This window comes from Chlorocebus sabaeus, chromosome 2 (genome assembly GCF_047675955.1).
Source record: "Chlorocebus sabaeus isolate Y175 chromosome 2, mChlSab1.0.hap1, whole genome shotgun sequence".
NCBI classification, from domain to species: domain Eukaryota; kingdom Metazoa; phylum Chordata; class Mammalia; order Primates; family Cercopithecidae; genus Chlorocebus; species Chlorocebus sabaeus.
The window spans coordinates 644,727-664,203 of record NC_132905.1 but is presented as its reverse complement, the minus strand read 5'-3'; the positions used below and the strand labels follow the sequence as shown (position 1 = coordinate 664,203).

Sequence of the window (19,477 nt, the reverse complement as noted above, 5' to 3'; positions counted from 1 at the left end):
GAACAGGGTGGGGTAGGGGCAAGGACAGTCCCACAGACTCGAATTCTGAGTTCTTGGTGCAACATTCAGGAAGGCAGCTCCTCGGGCTGCAAGGAACCTTCCTGTAAATTAAAAAAGAATGAGGTCCAGATCCTGGGTGTTCCGGACCTGCTTCCTAAGGTGGCTCTGACCAGGCATCTCGGAGCATTCCAGAAACGCTGCAGAGGAATGCACCCGGATGCGGCCGAGATCTGCGGCTCCTCCCAGCAGGCATGAACCAGGAGGAATAAAGCTAGAATTCAGGGAGAAGATGAATCTCGCAGCCAGCCCCTCAGAAGGCTCCGGCTCCTTCCAGCTCAGCTTCCGCCCGTCTGCCCCCGCCTCGCCGGCCCGCAGACCCCGCACGGAGGAAGCCGCTGCCCCTCCCGCCGCAGCCCCACTGAAAAGTGCAGGCAGCAGTTCCGAGTTTTGTTTTTTAAGTTTTTGGAACAGATGGCACAGATGGCGCCGCCGGGGGCGGCCAGTGCAGGGGAGGCAGAGAGACGGACACATGAGAAGAGCCGCGGAGGAGGGAGGAGGCGGCATGGGGTGCGTCTGGGCCCGTCTGGGGGACATAAAGATCCCGCTGCCTCAGCCATGGCTCCAGGCCCCGGGACAGACCAGGGAAGAAACCTCCAAACTGATTGCTCCTGAATGCACTGGCCAGACATCCGGTCAGCTGAACTGTGAGGAAGACACAGGGGCCCTCAGGCCTCCGTCCACACACCGCGGTGTCCCCAGGACATCCGCACTCACGCTCATCTTAGAGAACAGGAAACTGAAGCTCACTGAGGCGGGTGAGGGCCTCTGTCTCTGAACCAGGGGAGAGGGCGGCAGGAGACCCCGATGGCATCCCCCAGGCCTCAGGAGAGGTGGCTCCCGGGAACGCTGGGACATACTCCCTGCCCATGTGGCCTCGGGGTCCAGGCACGGCAAGCGTCCAGATGTGGGACACTCCCTGAGGGCCAGCTGCCAGGGGCCTCCCAGGGCAGGGCCATCACCCCCTCAGACCAAGGCCCACAGCGTGGGTACAGCCCCTCCCATGCTAAGCCGGGGAATACAGCCCACCACGGGGCACTCAGCTGGGGTCTCGCTGGCTCAGCAAGGGCTGCCCGCCCCCTCCTGCCCAGGCAGTGGCCAAATCTGCAGGGAAAGAAAAAAGAGGTTTCCTACGGGAGGACGGGGGAGGATGAGGGGAGGAAGGCAGGACGACGACGGGAGGACAGAGCAGCTTCTCTGAAGCCCAGAATTACAACACAAAGGGTTTCTAGGCTAATTATGATAATGGGTTCAACTTCAGGAGCTTCCCTGGCAGCCGTTGCCAAGGAGACGAGGCAAGTAGCTGGTCCCCAGCCCCAGATTCGGGGAAAGAGTCAGGGTGGGGGCAGGGAGGACCCACAGAGCCCTGGCACCCACCACTGAGCAGGGGGCGCCAGCTGGGGCTCCCCACACGTCCCTGATGCACAGACAGCCCCGTGCCCATCAGACAGCCCCAAATCACGAGAGGCCGTGGCAGGGATCAGGCACCCCGAATCCAGCCACAGCCTGAGCGTGGAGCAGGGGGGGTCCCCTCTTGGGAATGGGGATCCAAGAGCAAACAGGAGAAGCTGGGCAGGGAGGGGCCCGTGGGAGGGGCCAAAGGATCACCAGGCCACAAAGGGTGCCCAGTTAAGGCCAGACCACAGTCCTGGGGCCCCCACTGCTGGCACCCACAGGCCATGAGATGCAAAGCTCCTCTGCTCACGGGACCCCCCCACCTCCGAGACTCCTCTGCTTCTGGGTCCCCCCACCTCCGGAGACTCCTCTGCTGACAGGACCCCCACCTCCGGAGACTCCTCTGCTCACAGGACCCCCCACCTCCGGAGACTCCTCTGCTCACAGGACCCCCACCTCCGGAGACTCCTCTGCTCACAGGACCCCCCACCTCCAGAGACTCCTCTGCTCACAGGACCCCCCACCTCCAGAGACTCCTCTGCTCACAGGTCCCCCCACCTCCGAGACTCCTCTGCTTCTGGGTCCCCCCACCTCCGGAGATTCCTCTGCTCACAGGACCCCCCACCTCCGGAGACTCCTCTGCTTCCGGGTCCCCCCACCTCCGGAGATTCCTCTGCTCACAGGACCCCCCACCTCCGGAGACTCCTCTGCTTCCGGGTCCCCCCACCTCCGGAGACTCCTCTGCTTCCGGGTCCCCCCACCTCCGGAGACTCCTCTGCTCACAGGACCCCCCACCTCCGGAGACTCCTCTGCTTCTGGGTCTCCCCCGCCTTCCTTCCCCAGTCTGGTTGAAGGGGATATTTCTTTTCTGGGAAAGCATGACACAGATGCCACCACCCCGCTTCTCACTCACTTCACGCACTTGGGGAAGAGGACTCAGTGCGGGAGGGGTCAGGGCCCCCCGAGGCCAGTCCCACAGCCAGCCCCCTCGCCCTGTGACCCTGGATCCTCCAGTCAGGACCCTGCCCCAGTGGCTGACTCCGAGGTGGCTGGGGCTGTTCATCTCATCTTGCACATTCAGTTAAATGAAAACGGAACACGTGGACGGGTGGGCAGGAGGGAAGGCGCTGCCACCTCACTGCCACCCTCAGCCCCTGCCTCAGACAGAGCTGCGGCTGGGTCAGGAGGGGCCCCTGACATCAAGACCCCAGTCCCAGCCCCACGGGCTAAGCTTCTCAGCACACCCACGACCTGCCAGGAGGGAAGCAGCCCTACAGTAAGGAAGACGCTCACGTGCCCATTTCACAGACGGGAAAACAGAGGCTCTAAGGAGACTCTCAGAGGCCCATGTGCGGACTGGCTGGAGCAGGCTGGCTGCACAGCCCCCACCAGGCACCCCTCTCCCACTGCAGAGGGTCCTGGGGGGTCCCATGCGGCCTCCTTCAGAAATTCCCTGTCCAGAATAGGGCTGGGAGCCCAGCAGGGCCCCGGGGGTGAGCAGGAAGCCGGCGTGAGGCCGGAGCAGGCACCAGGTCCAGGACTGCTCGAGTCTCCCTGGGGGCCCCGCTCGCCTCGTCCATTAGGCGGCCGCTGCGCTGCAACCTGGAATCTAATTTCACCGTCTAATGAACTGCTGTTTCCAGGACGCACAACACCTCCCACCTCGGAAGTGACGGGCACGGGCGCTGCTGACAGAGTCCAGGCGTGAACCAGACATGAACCAAGCGTGATGGATGGCCACAGACCACCAGGGCTGGAGGGGACACAGGCCACACTCCTGCAGAGCTGCACACGGAGACCTCTCACCTCATGCTGGGCACCACGTGGCTTGCACCTGCCAGGCTGGGGTCCACCCTCATTCAGAGCTTCTGGCAGCACCCACCTGAGCCAAGGCCATGGGGCAGGGATGGGAGGCGGTCCAGGTGGGACCGAGCCTCCCAAACACTGAGTGCTCAACTGGACCCTGACAGGCCACAGGTCAGGAAGTCTCGGGCCCTCAGAAGGCCCAGCTACTGGCCTGGTGCTCACGGCCTCCAAACGGCCTGGGCCTGCCTGTGCCCACCTGGCACCTACAGCCCTCCTTCCAACACCCCGGGCAGTAGGCACTCTCAGGGGGGCTCTCGATGCCCCCCACTCACCATGGCCCCAGGATGGCCACTTCCCTCAGCCAGCTGTGGCTCCGTTGGGAACGGGAGCGGAGGAGCTGGAGGCGGGGTCCTGCCCACCTCCCGCAGCAGATGCCCAAGGCTTACAGGGACCCCCAGCCCCCAGCACTACTGCAGCAACCACAGGTCCTTCCAGGGCCTTTGCCCCGGCCCAGAAAGAGGGGGCATCCACCGTGCACCCCAGGGGCTCTGGGAGCTGCAGCTGTGGGCGGACTCTCAGGCCCTGGCAGGAAACCCGCTGGCTCAGCACACAGTGAAATCAGCTCCCCGGGCACTGCCTCGTGACTTAGCAGCACCTGCTCACGGTCCCTGGAGACAGAAGCTCCGCAGGGCTCATTTGTTCTCCATTAGTCACCTGTCCCACCCAGACCACAGGTGCTGGACAGAGGCCCGGTAGGTGCACCAAGAGGCTGGCCAAAGTGCCCAGCCCAGCCCCACGCAGAGGTCCTGGCCCTCCCTCCCGGACCCTCCAACGCCCGTCCCCCAACCTCCCTGGGCTTGCAGCCCCTGGCCTGGGGTCCCCGGACTGTGCTCTGCCTCCCAGCATGCCCCGGCTGCCCACTCTCCACTGCCCCATTCCAACCCACGGAGCCCGCAGAGAAGCGTCCCCGTACCAGCCACTTCGATCCCAGAAGCAGGCGGAGAAGCTGGGTGGGAATGGCGGCCGGCATAGGCGAGCCCCAAGCCCTGAGGACAGACCCCGCCCTGGCCTGGCCCTTGAGGCCTCTGCCGTCCCTCATGGTGGACCCCACGCAACCCATCCACCCTGCTCCCGTCCTGCCCTCAGCAAGCGCCCTCCCTGCCTCAGGGCCTTTGCACGTGCACTTCCTACTGCCTGGAATCCTCTCCTCCCCACAGGTCCCCAGGCCACCCCTCATCCCCCAGGCTTCAATCTCAGGTCACTTTCTCTGAGGTCCCCGGGCCGCCCCCTCATCCCCCAGGCTTCAATCTCAGGTCACTTTCTCTGAGGTCCCCGGGCCGCCCCCTCATCCCCCAGGCTTCAATCTCAGGCCACTTTCTCTGACAGGCTGCCTGACCCTCCCTTCCCTGGGCAGCCCCAACTCTCTCTGGTGTATTATCTCCAGGGCCCTAAGCCCAACCAAGCACTATCCCCCCAGGGCGGGGTCTGCTCGCCCTCCCAGAGGCAGCACCCCCACATCCTCTGCTCACAGTGGCCCCAAGTACCCAGCCCAGAACCTGCACAGAGGGTCACCCCACATCCAGGCAGGCCCCCGAGACAGCCATGCCTAACCCCCTCCGAAGCAGGCCAATGCCCTCAGCTGGTTCACAGCCTACAGCTCCAGCCCCTGGCCTCCTACAAACTTCCTAGTGAGTGCTCTCTCTTGTCCTCCACTTGCACACCTCTGGTGACGGAGGGCTCACCCCACAGAATGAACCTCGTTCTAACACAAGCCCCTCCTGGGCTAGCCTGGGTCCTCCCTCTCCCCTCACCAGCCTTCCTGGCCAGGGGGCCTCATCACCTAATCACATTCAGGCAGACCCGGGGCCTGCAGGACGGCCTTGGATGGGACACATGTGGATTCCCCAAGCCTCAAGTGGACACGTCCCCAGGACAGCTGTGGTGTCAACATCCATGCAGGGACACCGCACAGCACAGGGACTCTGTTGTTACCCGTGACCACAGGTGGCTGGACAGGCGCTGCGGTGGCCCCAGGTCAGAGACAGGCTGACCACCTGGCATGTGAGACTCATCTTGCCCTGAGAAGTGCAGACAGTATGCCGCTAACACTGCAGAGGGACGGGGACGCCTGAATCCTATTCTGTTCAGAAACGCACAGGTGGGCACAGACAACCGGAAAGAAATCAGAAAAAGCAAACGTCCTTCCCTGTTTTCCACACTTTCCCAATCTCCTGCGGTGAATGTGCTTATTTTGTAATCAGAAGAAAATACGCCACGATCAAATGTTTCTTTAAGAAACGAGGGTGGCCGGGCGCAGTGGCTCACGCCTGTAATCTCAGCACTTTGGGAAGCCGAGGTGGGTGGATCACGAGGTCAGGAGATCGAGACCATCCTGGCTAACACGGTGAAACCCCATCTCTACTAAAAATACAAAAAATTAACCGGGCGAGGTGGTGGGTGCCTGTAGTCCCAGCTACTCAGGAGGCTGAGGCAGGAGAATGGCGTCAACCTGGGAGGCAGAGCTTGCAGTGAGCTGAGATCGCGCCACTGCACTCCAGCCTGGGCAACAGAGTGAGACTCCATCTCAAAAAAAAACAAAAAAAGAAAAGAAACAAGGGCGGCAGGGGCCGCCAGACCCCCTCGCCCTGACAGACGCAGCCCTGTCCACCCGCCGCTCAGGCCAAGGCCCCCCTACTTTCTTCACGTGATCTTAACTCAGCTCTTGGCTAATTAAACGGCACCCATGGGAAGGGATGGTCTCGGATACGCTGGCTCAGTGTTAATTGTAAAGCGGAGAAGCTGGCCGTGTACCTTGCCCCAGCAGCCACCCCCGATCATTCCTTGGGCAGGCACCTCCCAAACACCAGCCCCTTTCCCAAAGCTGCTCAGAGGCGAGTCAAGCCCCTGACTCTATGGCCTGGGCAGATGCCAACCAAGAATGAGTCACACAAAGGGACCCTCTGGCCCATGAGGAGACACAACTGCAGCTCCTGGTCAGGACCACGGCCAGCACCCGGGGGCCGGCCTCCTCCACCATCCCCACGAGTGGCCCCAGCGACTAGCCAGGTAGGAGGGCAGAGATATCACCTACCCCGGGAAGCAGGGAGGAGGCAGCACCTACCCCAGGGAGCAGGGAGGGGGTGGCGCCTACCCCAGGCAGTAGGGAAGAGCTGGCACCTACCCCAGGGAACACAGAGGAGGGGGCACCTACCCCAGGTAGCAGGGAGGACGCAGCACCTACCCCAGGCAGCAGGGAGGAGGCAGCACCTACCCCAGGCAGCAGGGAGGAGGCAGCACCTACCCCAGGGAACAGGGCATCTGCCCCCCCACATCAACCACCTGAGCAGCAGGCAGCCAGGAATGGGGCCCCAGAGCCTCCTTTCCCCGCACACACCTTCTGTCTCCAGCCTGGACGGGTTTCCACAAAAATGTAACTTTTCAATGACAGGAAAAGTGAGCGTTAAACTTCTCTGCATATCTGGTCCTTTGGGATGAGAACATTTTTACAGCCACCAGGCAGCTTCTAGGAATTCATCCTGCAGACCTGCACCTTGTGTGAAGATGAGAACAGAGCCCCACGCGACACCGTTTGCAGCGGCAAAGTCCTTGCACCTGCTTCAAGGTCCATCAGTGCGAACTGGTCAGAGATGTCGTGAGCACCCGACGGACCTAGAGGGGGACAAGCAGGGAGAGGGGGCCACACGCACAAGGCAGGACACGGAGTGACTCCACATGTGTGAAAAGAAATGAGTGAACACACACAGACACACATGTGCCATACCGCGGCCCACATGCAGAGAACAGCTCCAGGAGAGGGGCCATGGCTGACCCAGTGAGGAGACAGCGCAGCACAGAGGGGGCAAATCATTCAGGCTGGACGTCATTTTATATATTCCAGGGTTTCCGTGGGTGTCTTTTCTGAGTGTGTGTGTGTCATGTGAATTTGACCTATTCTGGAAGAACGGGTAAGAAGGGGGTCATCTCCCCGCTACTCAGGAGGTCAAGGCAAGAGGATCGCTCAAACCAGGAGCTCCGGGCTGCAGTGAGCTACGATCACACCACTGCACTCAGCCTGGGCCACAGAGCGAGACCCCTACTCTTAAAATAAATAACAGAATACAGACATCAGGCCCTGCCTGGCCCTATCTGGTCTACGAAGGGGACTCCAGTCTGCCTCCTGCTCTGTCCTGGGGTGACGCTACCCAATATCCCTGCTTCCCTGACCACCCTCCTCCAGGAGAAGGAAGCCCAGTCGGCCGAGAGCCTCCACGACAGACAAACTTTAAAGTCCCACACACGTGCCCTCTGTACCCTGAGTCCCAGTGTAGAGCCCTACACCACACACAGGGGCAGAGACACATTAACCAGGCGCCCGAGGCCTCCCGCCCACAGCCCTCGGGGCAGGCATCCCAGCCTCTCGTCCCTGCCCGAGGCTTCTCTCCACCTCCTCCCAGGACAGGCAGCCAGCGAGAAACTGGCCCTTTGCTCCCACTCACCCTTCCCATGTGTTTTCCAAGACTAAACCGAAAGCAAAAGCTCGAAAGTTCTCAGGTTTTCAGCTTAGGCCGAGGGTAAGGGCTCCATGGGGAGGAACAGAACCGGAGAAGACCTGGAGGATGAGACGGGGGCAGGCGGAGGCGGCAGCTGCCTCCACGCCACAGATACAGAGGAAGAATCTAGAAGGAGGCTCCCTGCAGGCCAGGCAGCCTGAAGTCCAGCCCTGCCATACCCCGGGAGCTGCCCGTCCGCCCCCACCGAGATGGTTCAGAGATGGGAGACTCCGAGGTCCAACCGACTCCCGGCCGGACTCCCTGGAGCAGCCACCGCTCTCCTGAGTGTCCACAAAGCCACTCCCAGGAATCCAAAAAAATTAAATACTTAATTGTATCAAGCTGGGTAGGCAGCAGAGCCTAAGGACAGCTCCCAAGCACGTCTGGAAAACATCCTCATCCTCAAAGCAAGGCAGCCACTGTCTGAAAACTGCCACTTCCCCTTCGAGAGGCCACCCAGCAGCCCCTGTCTGGGGCCAGTACAAGTTGCTGGCACTGGGCTGGGAGCTCTGGGCAGCTGGTGGCCAGGGAGAAGTCTTCTCGGAGGCCAGCCTCTCCACCGAGCTGACGTCTCCTGCAGGGGGTGGAGGGGCCGCCAAGTGCCCCGAGGCCTCAGGCAGGTACCTTAGCCTCACCCACCCCAGCCCCTCACCTGGCACAGGGTCTGTGGTTTAGATGACAGAAGGGACAGGAAGCTCTGTGGAGAGCTCACATCACCCCATCCTCCACCACACATCATGCTGGGGACCCACGTCCAACACCCCCATGCACGGCAGCCTGCACCCCAGAGCTATGAGCCCCTTTCAAGACTGAAGCCCCCACCGGGGCCGCCGAACCCCACAGGGAGCACAGCACAGGCCCACTGCTAACAGGAAGAAGCACCTGTACTCTGGCTCCCCGACGCTGGAACGGGGCCCTGGCCCTGCACTCCACACACCGGCTCCCCTCTCCGCAGGAAAGGGCTCCCAGAATCCAGCCGCTCGGTGTGTGGGGGCAGGAGCCCTCCTGACTTAGAAACAAGTGGCCCATGGATCAGCATTCACACTTGCCAGCCAATCACCCAGAGCCCCATGCAGACTCTCCCCAGCGGGACTGAGGGGGCTCTCCTGCCCTTCGCAGGGGTGTCTCCCCCACGCGCCCCCAGTCCCATCCTCTCCACGGCTCCAGATGCTCACAACCCCAGAACACTCAATGGGACAACTCAGAGCGGGCTACAGAGAAAGAAAAGCCACACAAGCTCACCAAGGGCACTCTATTTCAGAAGTGCCTCCCTCTCCTGGAAATGTCGACCCTGAAGCTTTCACTAGGAAACCTCTGGCCTGGCCCCTGGGAAGCAACAGGCATGGGTTTGGGGCTGAGGCCACCCCAGCAGCTCTGTGGCCTGCCAGACCTCAGAGCACTCCCGTCAGGGGCGACAAGAGCCAGAGAGCCCTTCAGCCCCACGTCCTCCTGGATGAATTAAAAGCACGACCCACCCCAGCTTCAGACAACAAAAAGTCTAACCCTCCATTTCCCAGACTCCAGACCAACCCATTTGCTAAGCAGCGTCCTGAGTCACTCCCTCCTCCAGCTCTGTGGGTACGGCTTTCTCAGGCTGCAGGGGAAACAGACGGGCTTCTCAGGGCCCACCCGCCTTGCGCTGGCCGCCTCCAGCACACCCTCCTCACCCATAGCCATCAAGGACAGAGCCTTGTCCTGCAGGGCCCGCCGCTCTATCACCCGCTGCGGAGGCCAGTGGTCGGCAGGGCCCTGCCACTCAGAGCCCACCAGGGAGGCAGGAACCAGAACCCACTCCGAAATCAACAGAGAAAGTTCGGCAAACAGGCCGGTGAGCATACGGGTCGCACACAGGGGCCAGCGGGAGCCATTTCCAGAGTTCCTCAGGTATAAGCTCAGATCTGCAGACCCCTCCTCCTTCGACCTTGGACCTGTTAGCCAGGTCGAAGAGGTACTGCCCACCCTACGCAGGACGCGCTTCCTCCTCTGAGCATGTCCAGGGCCTCCCCTCAACAAAGGCGCCGTTTTGAGACTCCCAGAGCTGTCAGCCAACTGCTGTCGGAAGGCAGAGCTGAGCTCCAGCCCTGCACAGGGCATCCCCGTTCTGGACACAGCTATTTCAGCTCGCCGCTCTGTGCTAAAGGCGGCCTCATTGCCGGGCCCGTGTCGGCGCTGAGGCATCCCGGCGGGTTCTCTGGTGCGGTCGGCGTGGACACTCGACGCTTGTGCTGCAGCTCTTTCACGGCTTACGGGGTTCACTGGAAAAACCTACCCACAGTGGTTTTCAAGCCAAAGATCATTCCTGTCCTCCAAGCCTCAACCCTCAGGATGCTGGGAACATGCCGGAAGCCACAAACAGGAAGACAAACCCCCAAACACCCGGCACACACAGGGCAGGCAGCCTTCTTTCCGGGGAAACGGCCGGCCAGCCCCACACGACAAACAGGCAAGCTTCCGACGCTCGAGCCTGGGCCTCGCGCTCCAACCCACAGCCTCGCCCTCAACAGCGGCACAGGCCTCTCTGTCACGGCCCAGCCGCTGACCAGTGGGGCTGAGAATCGGCTGGAGGGGTGGATGGCAGAGCGACGCCGTCCCCGCTCCTGGCCTCCACGCTTTGTCTGGGGTGAGGCCTTCCGTTCTGCTGAAGGCGCCTCACGGTCACGGCAATGATGGCTACGAACGTCGCAGGCATCAGGCGTCGTGCGGAGTGACACGCATCGAATCCCGGCGGCAACCACATGACAGACGCAGAACGGTTACCCCCACCATGCAGACAAGGAAACTTGGGTCTAGGATCCCAACGCTGGCCAGTCTCAGGACAGGACCCAGCCAGAGCCCCAGCCCTGCCCTCCCCGAGTCTCACGCCCCACAGGTCACGTAGGGCCTTCGGAACCGTCTTCACAGGTCACAGCTGCACAGGAGCACGTCTCACATGGGCGGAGGCCCAGAGGGGAGCGGGGCTGCACAGTGGACAGCACACACACCAGCAGTTTCCCGTCTCAGAGCTGCCCGGCATGCACACTGGAAAACAGTTAAGGTGACCCCCGGCGAGGTAACGCACTCGGCTCCGTCTGTGATAATGAGATGTCGGACACAAGGCCAACGTCTCTCCCGAGGGACATCGCGGGCATCACCCCACCATCCTTGCCCCCCGTCCTCCCAAAACGGGCACACGGCTCTCGCCTGAGCCTTTAACAGGACACGGCCTGGCTGCTGGCCCCAGCCTCCCGTCCAACCTCAAGTGGACACTCGGAGGGCCCAGGGCACAGGCTGCCCCTCCCCAGCCTCTGGGCAAGGCAGCTCGGCCATCCCATATCCCTTCTCGCCAGATTCAAGGCCCCCACAGGTCCCCCTTGGTCCTCCAGACCTGCCCATTTTCCTAGAAGGGAACTCACTCTGCGTAGCAGATTCATCTCCCCACACTGGAAGCAGCTTCAGGCGGAGGCCAGCCCAGCTCCTCTACTGCTGCGAATGTCACTCCTACAGCGCTTGGGCCAGCCTGGCTCTTCTGTGACTTCGGAACGTCATTCCTATGGGGCCGAGGCTGGCCCAGCCCCTGTGCGGCTATGGAGGCTACGGAATGTCACTCCCACAGGCAGAGGCTGGCCCCGTGCTCTTGCGAGCAGCTACAAGACGGACTTGCTGAGTGTGCACACGGGGGCACGGACGTGTCAGGAGCACAGGGACTGGCGGAGATCCACAGACTCATTCGTTTATCAGCTAAAACAAACTGGGAAAACCACGATGTTAAGCCACTCTCCACCACTGGACTCAGCCTGTGCCCTGAGAAGTGACCACAGCTCTGAACACTCCAGGATTTAAGCATTTTCAAAACTGGAGACAGGACTCCCACGTGGTCAGCATCCTGGGAGTCGAGAATCCTTAGCGCCCAGCAGTGCCCACATCCAGGGCACCGGCGCCTCTGGAGCGACCGCATCTCTGCAGAGATTGGCTGGCAGTGATTTCTAATAAAACGGATTTCCTCTGCTCTAACTGTGGAAGGATCAGGAGGAGCGTTCCTGCTTACCCGTTAGCTCCCATCCTCTCGCAGACACAGAATGTGCAGAGACTGACTCCACCTCCACTGTGTAACGAGGCAGCGTCGTGTACAACATCTCATCACGCCAGAGTAATTTCACTTTAAATTATTTGGTGAGGGACAGAATCCTGCGAGGAAGCCCGACACCTCCCGAGGGGCCCAGGAACCAGAGAAGTCCAGGTTTCCCCGGAAACCACAACTCTCCAAGGCTTTTTCACCTTTTGGGAAATTTCCATAAGATTTCCTACCCAGGAGGCTGAGGGAAGAAGCGGAATGTGGCCATTCAAACATTCAAGTCTCTTTCTTGGCACATAATGCTCCGTCAGCAGAGACCGGACCCTGGTCCTGCCAGGGCCCCGCTCTGTGCTGGGTAAAGCCCAGGCCTGCACTCACCCCTCAAAGCAGCCTGACCAAGAAGAGAGTGCCGGGCGCCTGCTCACCCCAGCCAGCCCTTCGAGGGCTCACACCAGCCTCAGAGCTGAACGAGGGGGTGGGAGAGAGGCCCAGGCAGCCTGTGCTCAGCACCATCTGAGTTATCCAGGACTGTGAGGGGACACACCTGGGCCCCGGCACAAGGGGACTTGAACATAGGCCCCTGCAACCCTGGACCCCATCTGAGGCCTGGCCCAAAAGCCAAGATGCCACAGCGAGCCCCACGGACAGGCCCTCCCTGGTGCCAGAGTTCCCATCTGGCCTATTTTAAACACAGCTTCACCCTGGCCATTCAACATGGCTGGGCTGTTGGCAAGCTCAAGCAATCTGCACCCCCAGCTCTCATCTCAGGCTGGGACCCCTCCCTTCAGTTAAGCAGGACGACTCTGGAGCTCACTCAACCTTCCTCTGCCTCAGTTTCCCCATCCACAGGGACAGGGCTGTGTGACCCTCTAGTAGGCTGTAACTGAGGCCCACACCCAGTGGGAACAGAGTGGACACGCCCAGTGACCCACGTGGGGATCCTGGACGAGGAGATTCAAGTCCATGGTGCAGCAGTGCCTGGCTCCATCCTGTGCACAGATGGGCAGCAGGAGAGAGGCTGGAGCTGGGGATTCAGGCTCTGAAGGGCACCCCTATGGTGCTCTGGCCCAGAGTCCCCTACGGCAGCCCCAGGCACATCATCTGCTGAGTTTGGGCCACTTTTGCAGCTCATACTCCCTTTGGGAGGGTCTGGGAGAGGTGGGCCGTCACGCCGCCCCCACCAGGCAGAGAGCAGGTCTGACTCAGGGAGGCCCTGTCTCTGGAACCTCTGGGAACGCACCAGGCAGCGCGAGCGGAGGCCGCAGCTCCACACAGAGGAGCAACGGTGGAGAAAGCCCCTCTCTAAATCGGTGCTGACGTCTCCACCTCCCCAGAGCCGGGGCAGCGGGGGCCTGGCCTGATGCCTACCAAGCCCTGGGGCCATAGGGCAGCAGGCCTCTCTACCCCAGACAGTGGCCACCCTGGGTCCAGCAGGGATGCCCAGAGAGGTTCTCACAGCTTGACCTCTCTGAAGCCAGACGCTGGGGGCAACAGGCAAAAGGGAGGTGGGCCTGGGGACCTGTGTCCAGCCACAGCTGGGTGCAGCAGCACAGGGAGCCCTGGCCTTCCCCCTATTCCCGGCTGCCCCAGGCCCAACTCAGCTCCATCTCCGTTTAGCTGATGAACAAGCAGACCAAATGATGCCTAATACACAACCCGGCCAGTCCATGCCGGGCCAGGCAGGGGACACGGGGCCATCGGGCCTCCCAAGCCGGGGTGGAGACTGTACCCCAAGGATGGGCTGGGCCATGGGGACAGCAGAGAACTCCACACCAGAGGTCTGGGGGCCAGGTGGGTGAGTTGCACCCCTTTCACAGAGGGCACTGGGCCGGCCTGGTAGAGTGGGATGCCCCCCAGCAGCGGGGCTCACAAAGCCCCTGAGTGAGAAGCAACTGTGCCGATGTTACCCACAGAAAACTGAGGTTTGCAGAGGTTCTGAGACCAGCCCCCAGTGTCCAACCCAGGGCAGGATCAGAGACCCTGCTCTCCAGCCCCGACCCTCAGAAAAAATCCCCCTGCCAAAGGGGCTGCCTCCCTGAGGCCAACCCACCCCTGCCCACAGCAAAGGAGCTGAGGAGAGGCCTGGTGCAGGCTGGAGGGTGGGGCTGTTCGGACGTCGAGGAGGTTGCCTGAAGCCCCCACAAGCTGCTGCTCTGTAGAGACTTAGGGTCGTCAGGAGGAGATGGCTCAGACCCCACATGTGCAAGCGCTCCCCATGCTTCACCCCAGTTCTGGACTGCCACTCTCAGGAGGCAGAGACAGGAAGGAGGAACAGAGGGGCTGACCCACGCAGGCCCAGGCAGGGGGCGGCCAGCGGAGAGCTGCTGACCGGACGGGAAACCTCAGGAATAGCCAGGCTGGGCCCTCGGATCACAGGCTCAAAGCAGAACAAACCCCGGGCAGCACCGTGGGTCAAACGCAGAGTGGGGCTCTGGCCCCTGAGGCCGTCGGGGCAGGAGGGCTGTGGGGTGGGTTCTATCCTGTCCTTGTCCCAGGAGTCACCTTGGGCTGAGACCTGGCTGACCAGTACCGGCCCTCCAACAGCCCCTTTGGTTCCCAGCCAGGTGGGGGCCATAAGGAAAGGCCGTTCCTGAGAACATAGAGGCTCATCCGAGGATTCGAGCATGGACCCTGGACTGGAAAGGCCAGACTCCCCTCCTGGGGGCGGCAGGACCTCCAGGACCCAGGAGGTCGGAGAAGCCTCTGCTTGGGGAGTCCCAGGCTGGGTGCCCAGGGGCCCTCCACGGAGACACCCTCCCTGCAAGCGGCCTGGCATTTCCCTCTGGGATCTTCTCCCTACCCCAGAACCCTCCCATATCACAGCCCACGGAGGGTCTGCTGAGGGCACACTCAAGGCCACACACACGCTGGGGCACACACCCCTCTCGGCCCAGGTGGGCGCCTGGCCAGCTTGTGGCGAGTCTGCCCCTCAGTCCCATCCCAAAATGCGTCTCACACAAAATGGCCGGTCCCGGAGCTCGGCGGGTCCCTTGTTCGGCTGGGATGGGAGAGCAAGCGCCCTGGCGCGGGGAGGCTGTGCACACCCGCCGCATAGGCCGCACGCGCAGCGGGCCGTGCACATTCCACACGCGAACACCCAGGTGCACACGGACGCAGGCTTCGGCCGCCCCCGCCAGCCCTGCCCCAGGAGGCAGCCGTGCCCTGAGCCTCGCCCGGGGAGAGGGGACAGCCCCTTCCAGGCCCAGGGCTGGGGGTCCCGGGTCTGCCGCAGCCCCTTCCCCGGGCCTCGCTCTGCCAAGGAGGGGTCCTGAGCCCGGGATGTGCACGGGGGCGGCCGGCGGCGGCAGAGATGGGTCAGCGCCGCGCTGAGCGCAGGAGCCGAGGGGGGTTCGCGGGTCCAGGGAGGGGCGTCGGCGCCGCGGCGGCAGGACAGACAGCTGCGCTCCGCCCGGGCTGGGGTGGGGGTCATGGGAGGGCCCCTCCCGCATCTCAGGAACCCAAAAGCTCGCCCCAGGCTGAGGGAGAGCGGCTCGGGAGGATGGCGCAGGACAGGCCAAACCCTCCCCCGCCGCCCCCGCTTGGTCGGGCGGCCCCAGCCCCGCGGGTCCCCGAGAGTCCCGGAGAGTCCAGACCCAGCGCTGCCGCCCTCCCTCCCCGGCCGGCCCTTTGTTCGGCGCAGCGGCCGCGGGGAGGGGCCTGCCAGGCTGAGGAGGGGGCTGGGGCGGCCGCACGTCTCCGTCCTGCGGGCCCGGAGCCCCCACCCGGACCCGAGCGGCCCCGGCCCCGATCCCGGAATCCTTCCTGCCCGCGCGCTGCACAATCGCTCTCGGTCTCAGCCCCGGACCCAGACCCAGGCGCAGGAGCCAAACCCGCCGCAGCCAGGCCGGCCGGGGTCGCCACGGGGGTCGCCACGGGGGCGCCGCCGGCCACTCACACGTAGGCGTGGTAGATGAACGCCCAGCCGCGCGGCCGCTCCAGCACGTTGTAGAGGAAATTCTGCAGCTTGCGGTAGAAGGCGTTGCGCTTGGGGGGCTTCCCGGCGCCCGCGCCGCCCGCGCGAGGTTTGCTGAGGATGCTGCCGCGCTTGGGGGCCTCGGAGCCGGCGATCAGCAGCGCCCCGTCCCGGGTGGAGTCGGGCGCGCCGGGGTCCAGCCCCACGAAGCCCACCTTCAGCTTCTTCTCCCCGCTCGGGCCGGGGTACACGCCGCCGTTGCGCGACTTCTGCACCATGGTGCCGGGCGGAGGCGCCCCGGGTCGGGCGCAGGCTCAGCGGGGGCGGTGCGCGGGGGGCGGCGCGGGCCCCAGCCCAGGCCCCCGGGCCGGGAGCCGCATGGCCGAGGCGGCGGTTCCGCGCTCCTGACGGGCTTGGGCCGCGCGCGGAGACGCTGCGGCCACCTCGCTCCGCGCGCACCTCGGCGCCTGGCCCGCGGCCGCGCCGGCTCCGCCCGCCGCCTCGCCCCGCCCTGCGTTAACCCCCGCGACGCCAGTCGGAGGACGGGAGGGTAGGAGAGGAGAGGGGAGGAGGGAGAAGGGAGGGAAGGGAAGGAGAGGGGAGGGGAGGGGTAGGGGAAGGGGAGAGGGGAGGGGAGGAGAAGAGACTGGGAGAGGGGAGCGAAGCGGGGAGAGGGAAGGGGAGGGGCAGGAGAGGGGGAGAGGGGAGACAGGAGGGGAGGGGGGAGAGGGGAGACAGGAGGGGAGGGGAAGGGGAGGGGAGGGGAAGGGGAAGGGAGGGGAAGAGAGGGTGGGGGAGAGGAGGGGGAGGGCTGGGGAAAAGGGGAGGGGAGGGTAAGAGGGGAGACAGGAGGGGAGCGGGAGGCGAGGGGAGGCGGAGGCGGAAGGGGCCAAGGCCCGCAGGACCAGACCTCTGGGCTGAGCCTGCCCATTCCCCCGACCATGTGCACACTGACCCTGCAGTCACCTTTGAGTCAGGCGGTACTAACCAAGCGGACCTGCCTGGTGGCCCCATCGCTCCCTGGGGTCCCAGAGCGGTGCAGAGCCACCTGAGCAGGACTGGAGTCCTCTCAGCTGGGCCCTGGAAGTGGACATCTCCAGGAAGGGGTGGGGGTACGGGCCCTCCCCAAGACTCTGTTGGGGCTCGGCCCATGGTGACCTCATGCTCTTGGTGTCAGGGTTGCCAGGCAGTAGGACCCCCTAGACCCCAGGATGTGTGCAGGAAGGGTCTGTGGAGGCTGGAGGTGCCCTGCAAGGAAAACAGCCCAGGGGAAATGGGGTGGCCACAGCGGCCCACAGGCAAGAAGAGGAGAAAGGGCCATCTGAGTTGGGATGGGAGAGTCACTCCTAGAGGGCCTTGAACCCCCCACGGGGCCTAGACTTCGCTCTGCAGACTCCAGAAGGGGCCTGTGGCAGGGGCAGGGATTGGAGGGTGGCCCCAGGGCAGCAGAGAGGCCAGCGGGAAGCCCAGTGCCACCCCTCAGGACAAAGGAGGCAGATCTGTGCCTCCTGGACACAAATGGGACAGTGTTTCCTTGGGGGCAGGTGGGCAGAGGTGGCCTCCCCACTGCTGGGGGCCATGTGTCCTGGGAGGGGTCCCTCTGGAGCTGCTACTGGGAGACCAAGGGACCCCTGAGGCTCCGTGCTGCCCACCCCCCGAGGTGCCCCGCCACTGGGCCCTCCTCTGCACACCCAGGAGGGGTGTGGTCTTCGAGTGCGTCTCTGACTACATCCAGCCTATTCACGCGTTTGCCTGGCACCATGGGTTCTACCTAGAGAAGGCCCTCTGCTGAATCGCTGGTGCTGTCCTCACAGGTGACCTGCTCATAAAACAGCCCTAACCCTGGTGTAGGGTCAGCCCGTGGGTTGTGTTTGCCCTTTGGTTTCCATAGCTAGTGGCCATGGGGCCTGTTTTTGTTGTTTTGTGTTTCGGCTGTAAACAGAAGGGCCGGTGCAGGCAGAATGCTAACCTGTACATTATCCAGGATGTTGGGGATAGACGGCAACTTACACAAGCTAGTGTACATTCAGAGGCATGCTCCGGACCCCCGCCTCCCTGCCTCTGTGCCCACACATTGGCTGTGATAACCAGCATGAAGTGGGCTTGCCCCAGGCGGCTGCGGTTTCTCTCCATTGTTAAGGGAGGAGGCACCAGCCTGGTGTGTTCAGGGGAGGGAGAGGACTTCAGTGTGCAGAAGGAAGAGGGCACCACGGCATCTCCCCTCACACGCTGGCTGGCGCCGCTGGTCTTTCCCACTCACCAGAAGACCCGAGGGAGCAGCCATAGCTCAAAATGTAAACCCGGCAGGGCTGGGGCCCCTCATCCTGTTGGGGGAAGCCTCAGACTATCTGGTGTCCCTCAGCAGTGCCTGGGCTGTGCATGGCCCCTCCTGGGGAAGCAGTCATCTCAGGTTTGATGTCAGAGCCAAGTGGGACCCAAGGTTAGGGCTGATCCATAGAGGATGAAGGAAAAGTGATCCCCAGTTCCCGTTTTAGCAGATGCACCAGAGCTGAGATGGGAGCAAGGATTAAGGTGCTCTGGTGTTCCAGGACATTGGGAGAGACAAACCTGTTCATCTTATTTTTCAAGAAAAAAAGGGGAACACTCTGCTGAAGTCTTGGGGAGCCATCAGCTGGCTTCACAGCCTCCTGGGGGTGGCTGAGAGTGTGGCCCCTGTGGGGATGCCAGGCTGGAGGGGCCAGCTCCGGATGCAGGTGGAGCTTTGCACCCTGCAGCTCGTGGTTCTCCCGTCTACAGATGGCGTTGGCTCCAGCAGCTTTGCCACACCTTGGAAGGTTCTGGAAAGCGAATCCTGCATCAAGGCTTGAAAATCTTTGCTTCCTCCTTTGTTTAGGATGTCCTTTCAAAGAGCTAGCTCATTAATCATTTATGTTTTTAATTTTGTGTCTTGCACACCCACGGGCTACATTGTCAGCAATCTGGTTACCCGCATGCCTACCCCGTCCCCTCCTCTGCGCCCAGGCAAAGCGGGTCGTGAAAATGCCCAGTTGGGGTAAATTTCATCCAAGCATGAGGAATTCCATTTATTTAAAAATAGATGGGAAAAGCATTCAGGCTCAAGCAATCTTTGCCAAGACTGCATCGACAGGACTCCAGAGAGGATGAGCAGAATTCAGACGTACGTGGCGCCCAGCTCCAGCGGGGGAGACAGTCGGTCCTCACCCAGGCGGCCAGGGCGGCAGCGGATTCCACACGGGCGCTGTCCCTTCAGCACCTCCAGCACCGTCCTCTCGCCCGAACCTGCAAGCCCAGCCCGTTCTCTGATCTCCTCCAGGGAGGTAACCTCGAGGCCTCCCCAGCCTCCCACGTCACTGGGCTGCACCAAACGACCACAGAACACGAAGCCTGCACTGCCAGGACTGGCTGCTCCTGCCGATCGAGGCCAGTTCATCTGTCCCCAGAGTCCTCTTTTGGTCTCCCTCCCCGGCAGAAAGCGAACCACAGGGACTGCGGCCGCCTGCTGCCCGGGTCCCCCGGGGCTTCTCCCACTTTCCTTCTCCCTGAAGCCTGGCGCAGAGAGGGGCCCAGAGTCGATGGTTGTTAGAGGACAAACTGAAGCACGTCTGGGTCACTGCCAGGGAGAACCCAAAGGGTAACCCTGCCCATACGGTACAGGTCACAGAGCCCTCCAGGGCCCACCTCTGCTCCCCCTCAGGTGCAGGTGCAGTCCTGCTGGGTCATGAC

The 19,477-nt window shown here is 62.8% G+C and overlaps 1 protein-coding gene across 10 annotated transcripts in view; it reads right to left on the bottom strand.

The window, feature by feature from the left end:
* KCNQ2 (potassium voltage-gated channel subfamily Q member 2) overlaps window positions 1–16,223 on the bottom strand; it is a 66,515-nt gene extending 50,292 nt beyond the window's left edge. For 5 of the 10 annotated variants that reach the window (XM_073005244.1, XM_073005251.1, XM_073005264.1 and 2 more), the window contains exon 1: window positions 15,755–16,222. In XM_073005244.1, coding sequence (XP_072861345.1) covers window positions 15,755–16,050 — 296 coding nt within the window. In that variant the 5' untranslated portion in view covers window positions 16,051–16,222. Of the gene's footprint in view, window positions 1–15,754 lie in introns of all 10 variants that reach the window. The other 5 variants (XM_073005239.1, XM_073005241.1, XM_073005256.1 and 2 more) reach the window with 3 other exon arrangements.
* Window positions 16,224–19,477: the final 3,254 nt, after the last annotated feature.